Source organism: Xenopus tropicalis, chromosome 8 (genome assembly GCF_000004195.4).
Source record: "Xenopus tropicalis strain Nigerian chromosome 8, UCB_Xtro_10.0, whole genome shotgun sequence".
Taxonomy (NCBI): Eukaryota; Metazoa; Chordata; class Amphibia; order Anura; family Pipidae; genus Xenopus; species Xenopus tropicalis.
The window spans coordinates 107,242,249-107,261,366 of record NC_030684.2 but is presented as its reverse complement, the minus strand read 5'-3'; the positions used below and the strand labels follow the sequence as shown (position 1 = coordinate 107,261,366).

Genomic DNA, 19,118 nt, shown 5'->3' with positions numbered 1-19,118 from the left:
GTGTCACTCAGTTACTACTTGCAGCGCAAGTCTGTAGGCATGGTTATGGAAACTGAGAGGCCCCAGTGTGGAACCAATTATGCTTTCAAATTATATTATGCAATCATTTTTCCATAATGGAAGTGCATACCAGGGGAATGACATAATAAGCCACAATGTCCCTTACTAATTTTATGCTAAAAACAAAATACTATATTCTGCCTTGTAAATATTACAGAAAAACATGATATAGCATGTCCTATTATTGAGCACTTCCTACACTGACATGGATCAGTCCATTATGTGTAAAAGCACCCCCAGATTTGGTGTGACATCTGATTCTGAATATTGTTAATCTATGATAATGGACAGTGATAAAAATGAGATGATATTTATTATCCAATTTCAATCCTTAAGGGAGAATGGGGATAATCTTCCTTGGAAAATCTCATCATTATAGTATCCATACTTACCATTGGCAGTTTCCATTTTACCCTTAAGTGGTGAAATCTCTAGAGCCTTAAATCACTGTCAAGAACACATAATGCCATTTACCGGGTAATCAAAACTACGCTGTGTGGAATTCTCAGAATTTTAATTTACAATAATAACATATAGAATTACCTTTATATGTCCACAGAATCAAACACTGTCAAGATCTGAACATTCACCAAATCTGGCTGATCCAATTGTTTGGTTTCTGAGCTAACAATTGGTCATAATACAAGCCTGTGGAGACCAAGTGGGAAAGGACTGCACGGGTCCTTTTGGGGTCTTCTCACGACGGATCTGCACAGGCTCTTTTAACAATCTGAGCACTAGCTCAAGAACCAACAGATAGATATACATCTGATTGGTACATGTACAATAACTTGCAGACTATGTATGGCAAGTTTTAAATCCAAGCTTTATTTGTATGACAACTTTTTGAAATAAAAATAAATAAATGAACTGTCGGTAGTAGTTAGCAAAACCTAGAAAGTCAACTACTAACCTGTATAAATAGGAATCCATTTAGGCATATGGTAATAAAAAGGGGTGGATGGTAATGGATAACGCTACAACAACAACCCTTAAGACAAGAAAAAGCCATCACAAATACATCATATAATGCTTTTGCCATAAGTCAAGATTGTTTCGAATAAACTTGTGTTTTGAATGCTTGCTTATTTATTAATAAGGAAAACTCAAATAAATAAACTTCAATATTTTGAATTTGCAAGTTTACAAACTTGAAAAACTCCGAAATTCCAAATAGAAAATATGGCTTGACTTTGCCTAGGACAACTCCCATTGACTTCTACATGACCTCTCATTACACATTCAAGTTTTTGAACCATAATTGATTTGTAACACTAAAAAACTCCCCAAACTCGAACATCCTCCCAAGGTGATCATTTAGGAAATTATACATAGTTTCTAGAATTAGGTATTTATATCTTTGGGGGCATGTCATTCATATGTGTTATCTTAGACTTTACTGCACACAAAGAACCAGGTAATGCTTTCAAATATATTAATGGTTACATCCTGCCCCAAAACCCTCTCCTCTCACAAACTGCTTGTAGAGCTGTTGGATTCACTTATAAGCAAAAGGCACAGTTTCTGGTGCTGTGGCTTCTGTAGACAAGTGTCCTACTTGCCATACCGATCTAGGCAAAATCTAAATTCAGCCTAGCGCTGTTATTTATTTATTTTTTCTTTAAAAAACTAGTTTGAGCGCCACTGTTTTTTGCACTACTTCTCCAACTGAATCAGTTGAAAAAGAATTGAAAGCAGGAAAGCATGGGAAAAATGTAAAGCATTATTTCTGGCTGCCACAAGGAGTTCATACTTTTATATCTCCATTGGTATGTTGTCAAGTGAAAAATCATATATTCCTGTTGATTATTGCAAGTATACAAAATATTACCAAAGTGTTCACCAAAATGGAACCTATTTGTGTCACTGTAGCTTCTATTAAACATTATTTATCAACAGATAAATAGGAATTCTTTACAAATCTCTGCTTAAATACTCTGCCTGTAACTGGGTGTAGGAATATTTCTCAGAATTTGTGTTTGTTGTGTCACAGTTTCATAAATATACCCAACTGTCTCTGAGGAGCTGTGGCAAGAAGAATCCCTAAAGCAAGGAACCTTAAGTTCTTCTGGCTCAGCATCCCCTAGCATGGAACTGCTCTGTCAAATTCTCATAAGGGAAAAATGCACCTGCTTCCCTGTCAGATCTGTGTCATACAGATTTGTCTGATCTGGCAGATGGAGTTGGTTGTAATAGGTATTACTAGCACAGGCAGTAACCTGGTTGGTTGGCTGTCTGGGTAACAGATCCCATACTTGCAAATCTTTCAGAATTTACCTTTATAATTTTTTATTTTTTGTTCCCTTATTGCAAGTTCCTCCAATAATGATGGAAGATAACTACTTGAAATCGTGGAATCACCTCAGTCAGTATGTTTTAGTTCTGTTATTCTGAATGCGCAACATAAATGATAATGGAGTCGAGTAGAAGAAAAGGAGATCTACAATGGGGAGCAAAGTGGAAGGCAGAACTGTGGATGTGAGGGAACATGAGTGAAAAATACCATTAAAGAACATTGAGAGCAGAATGAAAAGCTCCTCAGCACCTGCAAGGGGAATAAGACATTACAATAACTTGAAAAACTCACACAAGTTGACAAGAGATTTTCTGTATTTTGGATCTCAATAATTTAAGTCAACTAAAAATGATTTAAACATGAAATAAAACCAACAGGATTATTTTGCCCCAATATGGATTCATGCAGCTTAGTTACCATCAAGTACAGGGTACTGTTTTATTATTACAAAAAGAAAGATCATTTTTACAAATTAGAATTATTTGCTTAAAATAAACCCTATGGGCGATGGCCTATCCCGTAATTCCGAACTTTTTGGATAATGGGTTTACAGATAACAGATCCCATACCTGCATATCTTTTTTCAGAATTTACCTTTTTCATTTTTTGTTCCTACATTTGACCTATGTAGTTTATGGCTTACTGTTCAGGAGTGTGACAACTGTATTCATTTGTATCTAGATATAAATAATATACCACACTAACATGGAATATGAACAGGAACAACTGTTATACTGCATTAGATATTTAGGCAAGTGTACTTACAGCAGCACGTTTTTAAACATAATAAATGAATTGCATTATGTTTCAAGTGCCTCTCCAACAGTTCAGAGATCCCTTTACTGATACTCAGTGTTTTATTGTATGAGCTATGAATTACACCTCCAGGGTCAAGGAACACACAAACAAAAAGGGAACAAATTTAGCAAACGTCTGTGCATATCTGTGGATAATTATTTTTCAATAAGTTCGTTTCTGCAAGAACCAGCTTATCCACTGATGTGCATTCCACTGGAGATTTAACACTTACCGGAAGATCTAATACATGTGTTAATGAAAGTTTAAAATAATTAGCCAGGGGGTAAGTAATGTAAATGTATAAATCAGCAAACACGTTAAATAGATATTTTAATTTCTTTGTTGCTGGAAAACAGACCAAACTGACTCTAGGGCCTTTAGTGCAAAAAGCTCGACAGTCAGCTGTAAAATAAAACGTGTGATTGGCAATGCTGGGATCCTCTCCCAGGAACAAACAGCAGAAGAGGTGTCATGTCAGCTGGCAAAGGGCAGTTGTGAAGGCTGACATGCTAAATGAGACATAAAGCATGGCTCTGACATTTCTGTTGCTTTAAAATTATATTTCCCAAATAAGTCTTGTAAAAAGAAAGCAAAAAAAAAAAAAAAAGAATTAAAACATTGATTTATCTTTTTTTTTCTTTTGAAAAATCTTCAATGAACCTTAAAAAAGAAGAATACTTGGGAGACATGGGAATGAGGCAGGGGAATTTCCAATAGACATGAACAAAACCTTTGTCATCTGCCTCGGAAAAAGAAATATCACAATGCTTAATGTTACTGGTAGATTCTCATCTATAAATAATGCCAAGTGGTACAGTTAGCAGCCATAACTTTTTAAATGGGCTTTTGAAGATGTTATTTGCAATTCTTCTGATGAGAATTTAATAAAGCACAAGAGTTTGGAAAAATGAGAGTATGGCTAAAGTGTTGAATATTATGGTATTATATAGAAAAGCATCTTAGTGTAATGGAATAAAAGTCAGCACCAGCTACAGACCCAGGCTATTTTAAAAAGTTTAAACTCAATGTGCAATAAGGAAATACCCAAACAGTAATGTAAAAGGCAAGTCTGAAAGTCATGGAACTTAGTTATGTGCCATGTCAAAGTCTTTATTCTGTGTATATTAAAGGGGAGGTTCACCTTCAAACTAACTTTTAGGGACATTTTTATTGTAGTGTGCAAGCCAGCATCACCAGCAATGTTGCCCATAGCAACCAATAAGCAATTACATTTTTTTACAAGTTAGAAAACAAAGGCAAAGATCTGATTGGTTGCTATGGGTAACATCACCGGTGATGTCAGTGTACACACTATAATAAATATGCCCCTTAGCATAATGCAGACAGTGATATTCTGAGACAGTTTGCAATTGGTCTTCATTTTTTATTTTTTGTGTTTTTTCAGTTTTTTATTCAGTAGTTTTACAGTTTGGTATTTCAGCAGCTATCTGGTTGCTAAGATCTTATTTGGCCTACCAACCAGGCAGTGATTTAAATGAGAGATGGGAATATGAAAAGGTGTAGGAGTGAACAGAAAAAAAAGTAATAAAAAGTAACATTAACAATACAATTGTAGCCTTTAGTGTGCCAGGGTCAGTGACCCCCATCTGAAAGGGACAGGAAAGGAAAGCAAATAATTAAAAAAATGTTATATTAAATAATTAATGACGATCCCTTGCAAAGTTGTTAGCAACAGAACATTCTATAATATGAGTTAACTTAAGGGTGAACCACCCCTTTAGAGATGATACTTAAAGATGTGACAAACCTCAAGCAACTACTTCCAAAACAAAAAACAACATAAACATCAAAGCATAAGGAACCCAATATAAACCTGCGGAAGTATAACCAATAAAACCCTATTTAAAAAAAATATGCTTGTGCGGATATGTGATGCTCTATACTAGTTGCCCTTGCTTTAATTCAAAAGGCAGAAGAGATCCTTGCACACTAAGCCTACCTTGAACAGGCAGTGAGTACAGGGCTCCCATGGCATGCTGTGCTTACAGGTGCCCATAGCTGAGCCAGCTGAATTGCTCCCAAATGTCTACAACAACCCTAGTGCTACCTGGCCCTCCGGTATAAGGTATAAGTATCAGGGATGCAAATTTTGGGGAAGCCGCAATAAAGTAAGAATGCTGAAAGTGTTGTATTGTGGGTATAAAAACACTGCAACTTGTACTAATTTTTTCCATTTTAGTTAATGATAAAATAGCAGCCTAATGGTATAATCTGCTTTACAGGGCAAAAGTAAGTTACATACAGATAGAGGCCCGTTTAGTAAACAAATTTGAGATAATTTTGTATTTTTTCTAATGTATAGAACATTTCGAAATGTCCCATAGTGTTGGTCAAACCTAGGACCTAAAGTTGGGCTTATACTTCACTCAGGTATCTATCCCCGTTAATAGACTTACCCAAGGTCAGAAGGGTTAGACACTTGAATCTTAGCAGAAGCAGGAGTTTAGACACCCCTTATTCCAATGACTAAATTATTTAATAAAATTAGGCAATTTAGGGCCTCATATAATAATAACATAGCAATCAACTGCACAGTTTCTTAATTTGCTCCTGAAACCAAGAAACATAGTTTGCATCTTTATGAAAGGATTATGAGAAAATTAATAAGTATGATAAAATAGTAAAAGCTGTTTCAATTAGAAAAGCGACCCAATTAAGTATTAAAATGATAAATGTCCCTCATTATATTTGCTTCTAGGGAGCCTAAAACCATAACCTTTCAACTAAAAGATTCTACTCTGTCACTCTGACATTGCTCCCTTTATTTCTCCATTTACTAAACCATAAAATGCAGGGCCAGCTTCTGGGTAAATCCCCTGTTGTGCAAAATATTGCAAAGGTATGGGACCCGTTATCCAGAATGCTCATGACCAGGGACATTCCAGATAAGGGGTCCTTCTGTAATTTGAATCTCCATACTTTAAGTCTTCTAAAAAATGTCTAAAAATTAAACAAACCCAATAGAATTGTTTAGCCTTCAGTAAGGATTCATTATATCCTAGCTGGGATCAAGTATAAGGTGCTGTTATATTATTACAGCGAAAAGGGAATCATTTTTAAAAACCTGAATTATATAATAAAAAAATGTAGTCTATGTGAGATGGCCTTCCCATTATTCAGAAATTTCTGGATAGCAGGTTTCCAGATAATGGATCCCATACCTGAAGTTGGTATCTTAAACCCAGTGCTTTTTTAGCATAGCCATGTCCCTTTAATCATCAGCATACTGGGACGGGCTTTATAGCTCCCTGGTAAGCCTCACCTTGAGTATGCAGTGCAGCATAATATCCAAGGCTATTGGAAACTTAAGATCTACATTTATATATGTATAATATATATATATATATTTGTGTGTGTGTGTATGTATAATATATATATATATATTTGTGTGTGTGTGTGTGTGTGTGTGTGTGATGGACTCTGGTCTTTTTTTCAACCCAAAGTAACTGCAAGTCACAGGGTGGATGCCACTTTTGTAAGGGTGTGATGGATTTGTTATGGCAGTCATGCCTAAATATAACAAAACCTTTAGTCTCTGGCTTTTGTGTGCATTTTGGAAACAGTAAGATTTACCACTTCACAAGCTTGTATCCAATATAAAATAGTATGTGCCCATAGAACTACTGTTTCTAATAAGCTTGTAATTGTAATGGCGGGTACATTATTCCCTATCTAATACCCCATTACGCAGGACAGCACAAGCAAAGGACAATCTTGCGTTGCCCTGTAACAATGTACTTAATATTTAATCATGCCAAAACAAACACTCGGAACTAAATAAAGAAAATAATTTCCTGCAGAGCGTGTGATAATTGAAATACAAGCAAATACCCCAGCCTTGAAGCTTTGCAATCCATCAGCAAAGCCTGGATCAAGAAAAAGCAAATCAAAAACCAGCTTGTGTGATATTAACTGGAAAACAATTTCCATCCTGGGAAACGCAAAGCCATTTCCAATGAGTAGAATGTAATACTATTCCTACATTTAAAAAAAAATACAAACAATTGAGAGAGATTTGCATATTTCCATTATAATCATCCTGATTTGCCTCAATTCATCATGCATGCATTTTCTTAGTTCAGTTAAGTACTGATGGAGGGTACATGTGATAATAAAGCCCCGTTTGAACATAACAATTAAACAGAACACTGCAGGAAATATGCTAGTCAGCTGTTACATGCAGTGGCGTCACTTAAAGGAATACTGTCATGGAAAAACATGTTTTTTTTCAAAATGTATCAGTCCAGTACAATCTTGCAAACAGATTTATATCTACTTTCACATGAGGCTAGCCATATTCTTTGTTTCCCATGGTGCCACAGCCATGTGACCTGTGCTCTGATAAACTTCAGTCACACTTTACTGCTGAGCTGCAAGTTGGAGTGATATCACCCTCCTCCCTTTCCCCCCAGCAGCCGATCAGCAGAACAATGGGAAGGGAGCAAGATAGCAGCTCCCAGTAGATATCAGAATAGCATTAAATAGTAAGAAATCCGAGTCCGGCTTGGGACTCCTCCAGTTACATGGGAGTAGGAGAAACAATAGGTTACCTGAAAGCAGTTCTAATGTGTAGCGCTGGCTCCTTCTGAAAGCTCAGACTCAGGCACAATGCACTGAGATGGCTGCCTACACACCAATATTACAGCTAAAAAATACATTTGTTGGTTCAAGAATAACATTTTAAATGGTGGAGTGAATTATTTGTTATATAAACAATGTAATTTAGAAATAAAAAGTGTACCATAAAAATCATGACAGAATATCTTTGTACACATAAAGGTTCCTTCTGTTTCCTAAATGCAGCTTTCTGTCATTGCATGATCACAGGTAATTACTGCAATACTTAAGATGCCATCAGCCTCTTTGATACATGAATGCAAAGTGCATGAAAAAGTCGAACCTCTTCTGACTGGCTGCAGCTGACAGGGCTCAGACTAGCGACGCAGTAGAATTTCTGGGATACTCTTTGACGTATGCAGCTTTGTTGTTTTCTGGCAACACAGAGCATAGAAAGATCCCTGGTAGCCAAGGAATTAATTCTATTATAATATACAAGCCATGACTATTCTATTTATGATACATTTATAATATGATGTACTTTCTGTCACGACTCACTGAAACTTGTGTATAATAAAAAAAATTCACCCCCTTGACAGATGGGGGTATTATAAGTCACCAAGGAGTTCCAAAATAAGGGGTGCATAATTCCCTATATAATACAAGTGTGGGGGCCCACACAATGTGGCAGAGAGATTTCCCAGATATAGATGATGATGATGATTGGGATGAAGCCACAGAGAGAGCCTACAACTATCTTGTCTCAACTAGAGACAGGCTGATACAATTCAAGATCATTCATAGGCTCCACCTAACCCCATTGAGACTATACCGCATGAGCAGGCACAACTCATCCCAATGCCCCAAGTGCAACGCCCCAGAGGCAAACTATATGCACCTTATCTGGCAATGCCCGGCAATTCAGTCCTTCCCTCCCTCCCCAACCTGTTAACACCCAAGGTTTGCCTATTGGGAGTAATTGATGACCTTACCCCGACAGCCCACATGAGAACCCTCTACCGTAGCCTACTGTTCTACATCAGGAAAGTATACTCCTGCATTGGATGGCCCAGTCCCCCCCCCCTACAATAGATAGATGGCTAAACCTAATCAAAACCCAACTACCATTGTTCCAAATCACATATATTGCACGGGGATGCCCCCAAAAATACGAAAAATATAATACAGGTATGGGACCTGTTATCCGGAATCCTGGGGTTTTCCAGATAAGGGTTGATTCCATAATTTGGATCTCCATACCTTAAGTCTACTGAAAAATCATTAAACCCAACAGAATTGTTTTGCTCTCAATAAGGATTAATTCTATAGTTCACGTAATCCAGAACTTTCTGGATAACGGGTTTCCATATACCATATACTTATATAATTTTATATAATTTCTACACCAAGTTATTGACAGTTCCAGTATGGTGTAAAAACACCAAATAAGCATTGGTAAAGAAAACACTGTAATTACCTCCCCTCCTTCAGTCATTTTTACTTTCATTCTCCTTAAAGCTTAAAATAATCCTATAGCTGTGTTATTATAATATTACACAAATAACACTTCCCCATGTTACATGTACATAATATGTCATGTGGCCTATATGTGTGCCTAAAGACAACAGAACTCAAACACAGAGTCTTACTACTAATTAATAAAACAAATCAAATATCAGAAACCATGTAAGGCATTGTGCCCTTGTATGGTATGGGACAAACAAATTTGATTAAATGTGAGTGATTCTTCCATATAAATGCTTTTGCATGCACATGGGATTTTTGTGTTTTGATTTATCTCTCACTCTCACAAACAACTTGGGAAAAAAAAACAATGCTACATTTCCTTGTCTAAGTTATACTAATGCCATGTTATATTTCCTTTCAGCATTTTAAAAAATAAAAGCATATAACTCAAAGTCACCAACCAAAATGTATTTATGCAAGCTGGGGCTGTTACATTACAACACAGTTGTAAGTTACCTCCACATCTAATAAAAGGCACTTAGTTTGCCCAAGAGCAGTAACTCATAGCAACCAATAAGATGTTTAATTTTAAACAGGTGACAAGTAAATTCTACCTGCTGATTAGTTGCTAGGGATTATTGCTTCTGGGCAAACTTACTGCCATTTATTACATTACCCCAATAATGTATTAAGATAGCATTTGTCCACCAGGTGTCACTAAAGGGCTCCACAAAAGTAAAATTATATTAAGCAGGAGCAGTATTTCCTCTGGTAGGTTGTATGAAAAACAATAGGGACAGTTACGAACACTGGGGGCACAAGTGCAAGAGCACGCCCTCTGCTGCTCAGTTACAGAGCACTTGCACGCCTGGGGTTGCTGTTGCCCTGAGCACTAGATCTAGAATTCAGTACTCAGTGCAGAGAGCAGCATCAGGAGGAGCAATTCAGCCCTGTACCTACCGTCTTGCCTAGCTTAGGGTTAAGCCTCCTGCGGTTCCCAATTGACCCAGAATGTACTGGTATTTCCAGGGTTCTCACAACAGACTGTGTCAATAAGCAGACTAGAACTATACTTAAAGAAACAGACGGCAACAGCATTTTACCAAAGCACACCAGAAATAACACAATTCCCAGGTTAAAAATTTTGCACCCGATTTGCTAAACAAAAACTCACGGTTACCTGTGTGTGTTTTAAAGCGCTAGACATAACTGTGGCAGCACAACTTTCCACAATTGCACTAGAATTCTGGGGAAAAGTGCTGCAATGCAGGTAAACACACAGCAATAATTTCCATGATGTTACTGCTGCCATAATACTGCATGTCATTTAAAAGGAAGTATGTTATTAATAAATGCAATGATTAAGGCGTATTGTATTGGATAATATGCCCATATGGCTTGACACACATGGCCAAACATCTCATAGTATTCAGGATTGGTCAGGTGCTATCCAAAAATTAGATCTAGAAAAAAATTAGGCTATTTATCCTTAGCATTTTACTGATATCAAACCCTTTGGCGCTGACACATTCTGACAAATTGACTCAAGCATCTTTTTTTGATAAATGGGTTGATTCGTTAAAAACGTACCTGTCACTGCTTTGATATATGGGGAAAATATAGAACCGCTGGGATTCCTTCACGATTCCCCAATTCAGTATGTGAAAAAACTGTCCTTTAATACTGTATTTATGTGGCAAATCTGGTAAAAAAAAAAATGAACTAATAGCATTTTATTATATTGTTATAATAACAATAGCCTGGACTTATGCTCTTCAATCCTCTCTTTGGAGCGTATCCCTTGGATTCTCTATGGTCCTTTCTATGCTTGTGAATAGGTTTATTTGCAGATTTCATGTATCTTGATGATGGTGAGAACCCCCACACCCCCAAATATAAAAGCTACACTTTTGTGGTATATTTTAGATTCTTTTGGAACTTATAAAACTAGACACCACGTTGGGCTATATTCATTTGTTGGTTGCAGATCTTCTAGGGTGGTGTTTAAATCTTAGCAATGTCTGGAAAATGAATGTGGGATTTATTTGCAGCAATTTCCACATTTCATGTTGGTTTCCGTAACAGTGGCAGTGTTAGCACTAACAGGATTATTGCAAAGACAAATATTGATAAAGTTCAGCCCACAGTAATGAGCCGGAGACTTTACTGACACTTGCTGAATTCTTATTTCCTGACAGCCCTCCACTGCTTTATTCTGAAAGAGCAAAGAGGTAGAACAATGACACCATGTGGCCATTCATTGCTATTACACGGATCGCTTGTTTTTAAACTCTGTGTCATATACAGGAAAGTGTTCTGCTATAAACATATATACTCTAATTATACAAAATGATGACATGGAATATATCATACACTTTCTAATAAAACTGTCCTCTGTGCCATCAAATGGATGCTGTTACCTTTTAATGGAATGCTAGTTGATGTAATTAGGTCTTTATTTTGCAACCCTCTAGCTCTGAAACTGCAGCACTGGGGGGTCATAAAGTGACCATTACAGCTTGCTTAATGCCTGTTAGAGCTAACGGAGATCAGAGTTTGTCGGCATAGCCTCTTTGTTATTTGCTGCTGTGCTCCAAAGCTGAATAAATGCTTCATCTATTTGCCTTCACCTTAATGATGACAAAGCATCCGCAGTTCCTAAAATGATGTGAATCACAGCTCTTAGATGGAGAAATTTGAAGGTTTTCTGCTGAAAAACAAACCAGCATACCCAGGTGTCTTTTTATCACAGGGATGTCCATATGGTAGTTGTATTAGTACTGTAACAACTAGAGCGCCACAGATTGGATGCCACTAATTATAACATATCAATGCCACACTCTAATCACAGCCCAGTTCATTTTCCATTTATTCCTAACACAGCCTTGGTTCTGTACATTTTTCCACTCCAACATCTTTCCCAGAGTTCAGTCTCTGCCGCAGCTTACAGAGCCAATAGCAGGAGATGTTCAAGAAGATACAGAGCATGGGTGTCAATTAGATACCCCTTTTTAGTTGCTGCTAACTCAGAATACATTTAAACATTCCGACACTATAGCGATTAAAGCAGTAACAAAAAAATTCTGTGATTAATATTTACAAACCCTTAAACGCTTGCAGGCAATCCTACAGACACAAACTTGACTGAAAAGTACCATATAATCTATTTCCCACCCCAGAAAGTGATTCTTACTATGAACAAAAAATAAAGAAATCAACCTACAAATAATTACAAATCCTTTTCTATCATCACATTATATAAATTATTTACATTTTGTATGAATCAGTCTTCACATTCACAGCAAGCAGGCAATTTTGTGGACACTGTTATTAAGACAAGTTTTGTATCACCCCAAAATTTTGTGTATGTGCCAGAATGGGGGACCTAATGCCCATTCTACATAGTTATAGGCCACATGGAGGGAGGGAGAATGTGATGAGTACAGTGACTCTAGGAAGTGCCAAATGGAAAATGAAAATATTTTACTGCTATGCTTCAGGTAATATATAATTGTCAGCTTAAATTTTCAAATACACTGGGTTTCATGTTTAATTTGCAAAGAAATATTATACATCTTTTCTGTGTGGGTGACAGGTTCTCTTTAAGATGCAGATCTCATACATTTTTGGATATATTGCTTTACTCATCAGCCTACAGAATAACAGCTTATACATCAGTCCATGAGATAAATAAGCATAGCAAAAAGGCAATGTACAGCTTTGAGGGCCTGGTCCTTTTGATGCAGCCTGGAGGCTTTCCTAATAGAAATACATAGTGGCAAACTAAAAGTTCAATCACACATTTTTCCTGACAATTTTGTTTACCTTTCGTTTTAAATTTTGGGCATCATAGCGGATTTGGGTGAATTCTTTCAGGCCGAATGAACCACCGATGATTAAGAGCTACAAGACAGAAAAAAAGACATATATAAGAATAAGCCTCTGTAACTTAACAAATCTCACAACTTCTGAGTCAATTTCAGCAAAGATGTATTGTTTCCTAGTTTCACATACAAAGGCATGTAGTTATATATACATTCCTATATAAATAAATGAATACATATACAGGTATAGGACCCATTATCCAGAATGCTCGGGACCAAGGGTATTCCGGATAAGGGGTCTTTCCGTAATTTGGATCTCAATACCTTAAGTCTACTAAAAAATCAATAAAACATTAATTAAACCCAATAGGATTGTTTTGCATACAATAAGGATTAATTATATCTTAGTTGAAATCAATTACAAGGTACTGTTTTATTTCTACATAGAAAAAGGAAATCAGTTTTAAAATTCTGAATTATTTGATTAAAATGGAGTCTATGGGAGACGGGCATTCCGTAATTCGGAGCTTTCTGGATAACGGGTTTCCGGATAAAGGGTCCGATACCTGTATATATGTATATACACACACACAGGTATGGGATCCATTATCAGAAAACCTGTTATCCAGAAAGCTCCTAATTACATGAAGGCCATCTCCCATAGACTCAATTTAATCAATTCAGTTTTAAAAACAATTTCCTTTTTCACTGTAATAATAAAAAAGCTCAGTCTCAGAGCTCTTGTACTTGATCCCAAAAAAGATATAATCTTTATTGGAGACAAAACAATTCTATTGGGCTTATTTAAAGAACATGGAAAGTCTGTAAAAAATAATTTGTTGTACCTCAATACATTGTAGAATACAAATACATTGTAATGGTGCAATCATTTTGCAGCAGTCCTAAGTCGTTGTAAGATCCGAAGCCATAGTTGTCCCAAATCCATTCAGTATTGGAAATAGTGAATCAACAATGCACCGCGCTATGCTCAAAACCAAGACAGACATGCACAGTACATACTATTCAGATTAAACCCATGCACAGAATCTATTTTTTGTCAGCGTGCATTCTTTTATGCGACCAGGATAGCTCCAAAGTATTTACAGAACTATGCCTGCCCTCGCAACTGCTAATAGCGATTGTCATGATACAGGCCCTTATCCAAAAATTATATTATTTGTCCAGTTCATACACTCAGGAGGTCATAAAACTCACACTGTGTCCTGCTAATGATGACACCCCTTGCATTCCTGAGGGAGGGGGAGTTTCCAGGTACCTGATGCCCCTGCAAACTGAGATAAATTGTCAGCTCTTCTGACTAGAAGTGGATTTACTTTGGAGAGCCAATTTCGATGGTGGTGTCCCCTTGCCTCTTTAAAAAACTGTACATATGCACTGTTATACCTTTTATAATATTAAATATAAAATTTAATGAGTTTTGTCTTTGATACTTAACCTCCCAGTGTGCAACTGTGTGCCTTAGCGCTCTGCATGCTGTATGCTGATTAACCATTTGACTGCTGGTAGGAATAGTTTGTGTGTTAGTTCCATTACATTAAATCTTTTGCTACTAGAGTGCTTGGCATCTCTCATCGCCAGTGTAAGAAGTATGAGAGTGGTGGCAGCAAGTTTTGTATGAGTTTGTGAGTGTTGGTTGGTCTTTTGGGAAATATGATGCTAGTCTGTGTGCAAGGTATGTGAGACTGAGCAAGTGACCTTCTAGACAGCCATGCCTAAAGTCACGTGCGTCTGAAGTGATGTAATTGTGACAGTGGTTGTTATCAATACCCGTTCCCATATCACACCCATTGGCCAAGAATTCTGTTATGATCTGTGCTGATCCTTGTCTGTGCTGCACTGAAGTTCGGTCACTGCTGCTCGTGCGCTGAAACTCTTACGTGCAAGGAAGCCAATGTGACATTTTCGCTCATGCAAAATTTCATTACAAGGTCACTCTTAGTGATGTTGGAGTTTTAACAATAGCGGAGGCGAAAGACTTAAGAAAGCAAAATATACTCTGCAAAAGTGTTTTGGTTTTTTTTGGTTTTTTTTTTTTAAACCTAGCGATCTGGGAGAGCAATGGGTGATAAATTGAATAGTGAATAATAAAAAGGAATATTTTTCTTGTCCTTTAATGTTTTAGTGCTTTTTGTAGACTTAAGGTATGGAGATCCAAATCTGCCAGAATTCTCCTCCTCTCATCCAAGAGAGGTCAGGCCCTCCCCTGTCCTTATCATGGCTTCCCATTAAAGAAAAAGCAACCTGGGCGACTCCTCCACTCCTTGCAGAGCAACCGCATGGTTGCACCCCCCACTACTACTGTTGTCTCCCACCCTAAATCTTTCTGCCTTACTGCTTCTTATATTTGGAATGCCCTCCCTGAATCCCTCTGGAGAGAATCCTCCCTCAGTCTTTTAGAACTAAATTTAAAGACTACCTCTTGGGGCACTCGCACAGCACCTAACCCAATTCTGGCACTTGTATTGCAGTGCCCCAGTGATTGTAACTTTCCTTCTGCTTTAATTTACTGTTGTACAGCACTGAGTAAATAAGTAGCTCAATAGAAATAAATATATATATATACATACATATATACATAAATACATCAGCTGAAAGTGGGTCATACACAAGACAACCTGCTATCCATACTTTGATAATCACAAGCAACACAAGGGCAGGAGTCTTCAAGGAGCCGAACCAAGAGATTAAAAGTGATCCTTGTGATAAAAGAGCACAGTACCTAAAAACTTAGCACTTCCATTCCATTCTCAGATCAGCTGAGTTTTGCCAAGATAAGTTTATGGTCGTAATTCAGAGGAACCTTCCACTTGTATCAAGTTCTGATACCCCTAACTAACATTATATTTTCTTCTTGGAGACCCAGAATTCCTGCATGTCCCAGAGCCTACTCTCCTTTACTTCCAATCTTTATTGAAGAAAACATGTGAAACAATAAGGACAAAACAGAGAGGGAAGTTAAAAAAAATACCCAGTGTTACTGAAGCATATGCTCCCAAATACATGATACAGCACCCTTAACAATCTTACATTTATTTAAAATCTCTTTGGCGGAGAATGTGGGTTGTACCCCGCTGGGTAGTGTGGGCTGTTACATCTGTCCTTCATTTCCCCACACCTCCTGTTTAATCATGTAACTGTGCCCTGCAAAAACATGGAAGAGTGAGCAAATGCATTCATTAGGCATCTGGCAGGAACACAAACTGAAAAGTCATGAAATGACTCAAAAAAACGGAAGCATTTATCTTTATGCGTTTCTAAAATACTGTGAATCCAACATTAAACCGTAGATATATAACTAACACTACATTGCATCTTATACTCAGCCATCAGCATTTACAAGTAGGCATTCTGCTGAAGCTAAATAGAAGGGCTCAGCTATACATTTGCTGTAGACACAAATAATTATTCAGCATTTGGAGAACATCTGTTATCCAATGCTCATTTGCTAAATCTTTCTTTTAGGGTAACAACAGTGCCAAAAGTATCAGCCACAGTACCTCATTACTAAGCGTTATATTTCATCACATGATGAGTTCTGCGTGGGTACAGTGCATTTCCAGCATCAGGATGATGGTGTATATTTCCAGACATGGATAAATATACCATTATAAAGAAAATATGTTTCTCAGGATGGGATGTAGCATGAGCTTGGTAGGACTCAGCAAAAGCTGAACATCCCCTTTAATCATTCACAGACCACCCCAGGCAGTAGAGCAGTAAATATAGTTTTTCAGATAAAGAGCTATTGATTATATGCCTTCTGAGGCACTTTCTCTGAACCTGAGCATAAACCAAGAACCCATGCTGTAGGGCAAGACAGAAGTGCTTTGGTTTGTCATAAGGGAAATAGAATCACATGAAAATAACAAAACAGACATTTTTTATACAACTATGGTGACACATAACAAAAGTGACACTAAAAATAGTGACACAAACTATTTCAGTGTTTCAACCCTGCACCCCCAAATTAGCTCATGTTAATAATAAACAGGGAAGGTGGAAGACACAGTTTTAACAACATTGTAAGGCAGCATTTTAAACTCTACTGATAGTATTTGCAATTGCAAATCATTTAGGAGACTATCAATGTTGCTTTTAAAAGATGAGTAAGCGTTCTATTTTAAAATCCCCTAAAATAACTCTAAACAGCCCCCAGAAAAACATATCTTTTTCCTGCATGCAGATTCATTTTGTTTTTCTATTACAATCAGCAGGACTACAGCTCTTTTACTAACGTCCTTGTCTAGTGTGAAGCCCCACCCCCTTCTGCTTTCCGAGCCCTCCTTCTGTCTGAGACTATGAAGACCTCAAAGACTTGCCTACTGAGCATGCTTGCTGCCTCTGCTCCAATTAAAATCAGTCAGGCATGCTCAGAAGGATACCTCTTTGAGTATCAGTTCTCAGAAAAAAAAGGGGCAGAGCTTCACACTAGACAAGGAAGTAACAAAAAGAGCTATAGTTTAAATGGCTGTAAAAGAGAAACTAAAACAAATCGAGATGCAGGGAGAAAGGTATGTTATTCTGGGGGCTGTACAGAGTAATTTTAGAGAATTAAAAAAAAAAGGTTTACTTTTTTTTTTTTTTTAAATAGTACTGCTTTAAGATTTGGACCAAATTCACATTCTACTTCCTGTTCTTATGCGCACAGTCAAAACCAATTAGGGCTCTGGTACACGGGGAGATTAGTCACCCGTGACAAATCTCCCTGTTCGCGGGCAACTAATCTCCCCGAAATGCCATCCCACCGCCGAAAATGTAAATCACCGGTGGGATGGCATATGCGGTGGCACGATTTCCCTGAAATCGCGGAAGTTGCCTTGAGAGGAAACCCGCAATTTCAGGGAAATCGCGGCGCCGCATATGCCATCCCACCAACGATTTACATTTTCGCCAGTGGGATGGCATTTTGGGGAGATTAGTCGCCCGCGAACAGGGAGATTTGTCAGGGGCGACTAATCTCCCCATGTGCCAGAGCCCTTAGCCCTCTGTATAAGAGCTGCTTCTTATTGCAATGTTTAATTAAGGCAGCAGCTGGGGGGAAGGGAAGGGTCGTTTATACTGAGCCTTCTAAGTACACTGGTTGTTTTGACTATTGTGGTAAGGAGGACTTACAATATTTTTTTATCTTACAATTTTAAATTAAAGCAAGCATTCAGTGAATTCATGTCGAAAAAAATGGGGGGGGGGGTACATATATATATATATATATATATATATATATTCTCCCTCTGAAAGCACTCACGGTATATAATAAAAAAAGAAAATTTTATTTACACAAAAATGTCTACGCGTTTCGATCCATATAGGATCGTCATCAGGACAATAACAGGAAGTGAGGTGCATGGTTAAATACAAACATTGTCCAATCAGTGTATCCATGTAATTAAACTTTTAACCCATTACATACCTATAGAGGAAACCCCATAATGTGTCACTATTATAACAAGTGAACATATATATTAACACTCTCTAGTGTACAACTAGAGTATAAATTTCATTAAAAACATTAAGCACATGTATATATTATAATTGTAATAAATATATCCCCACAGGGAAGTGAAACTAAAAAGACATATTCAAGAATTGTTCTGATTAATCCCATTTCAAAAAAGAAAAAGTGCTAGTGCAGTGAGAACATCTCGTTCAGACCCCGTGGAGCAATGGTATCTGGACTGATAAAGTTTGACACCTCACACTGCCTAGTTAGTGCCTCGTACGTGTACCATCCGAATGCATACACTATTTTTGCTGGGTGACATGTTGTCTTATGCCCTGCTGATGGGGAAACACTAACTGCCGCCCCAACTCTGGTGACTTGGTGATTGCGCTGCTTGTTTCCCCTTAGCAATATTTGCCGTTTTTCAATTGCCCCCTGTTGCATAGCCGCTACCTTTCACTCCTAGACTGACTATAATAGATCTCTCTGAAATCTATAACTGGAGCCTGTAGCTAGCCTCTTACAGAGGGGGGTCCCAGGACTAAACACCTTGCACATGGTGTGTGTCATCCCTTTTTATATGACAGGACATTGCTGCTAAAACTACAGGTAAACACACAAACAGCTAGGGCCACCC

At 37.5% G+C, this 19,118-nt stretch overlaps 1 protein-coding gene across 1 annotated transcript in view; it reads right to left on the bottom strand.

Moving 5' to 3' along the window:
* Nucleotides 1–19,118, bottom strand: part of cox16 (cytochrome c oxidase assembly factor COX16) — a 48,489-nt gene that overhangs the window by 26,829 nt on the left and 2,542 nt on the right. Inside the window, exon 2 of the mRNA XM_012969082.3 lies at nucleotides 13,025–13,102. Within this exon, the coding sequence (XP_012824536.1) occupies nucleotides 13,025–13,102 (78 nt within the window). The remainder of the gene's footprint in view (nucleotides 1–13,024; nucleotides 13,103–19,118) is intronic.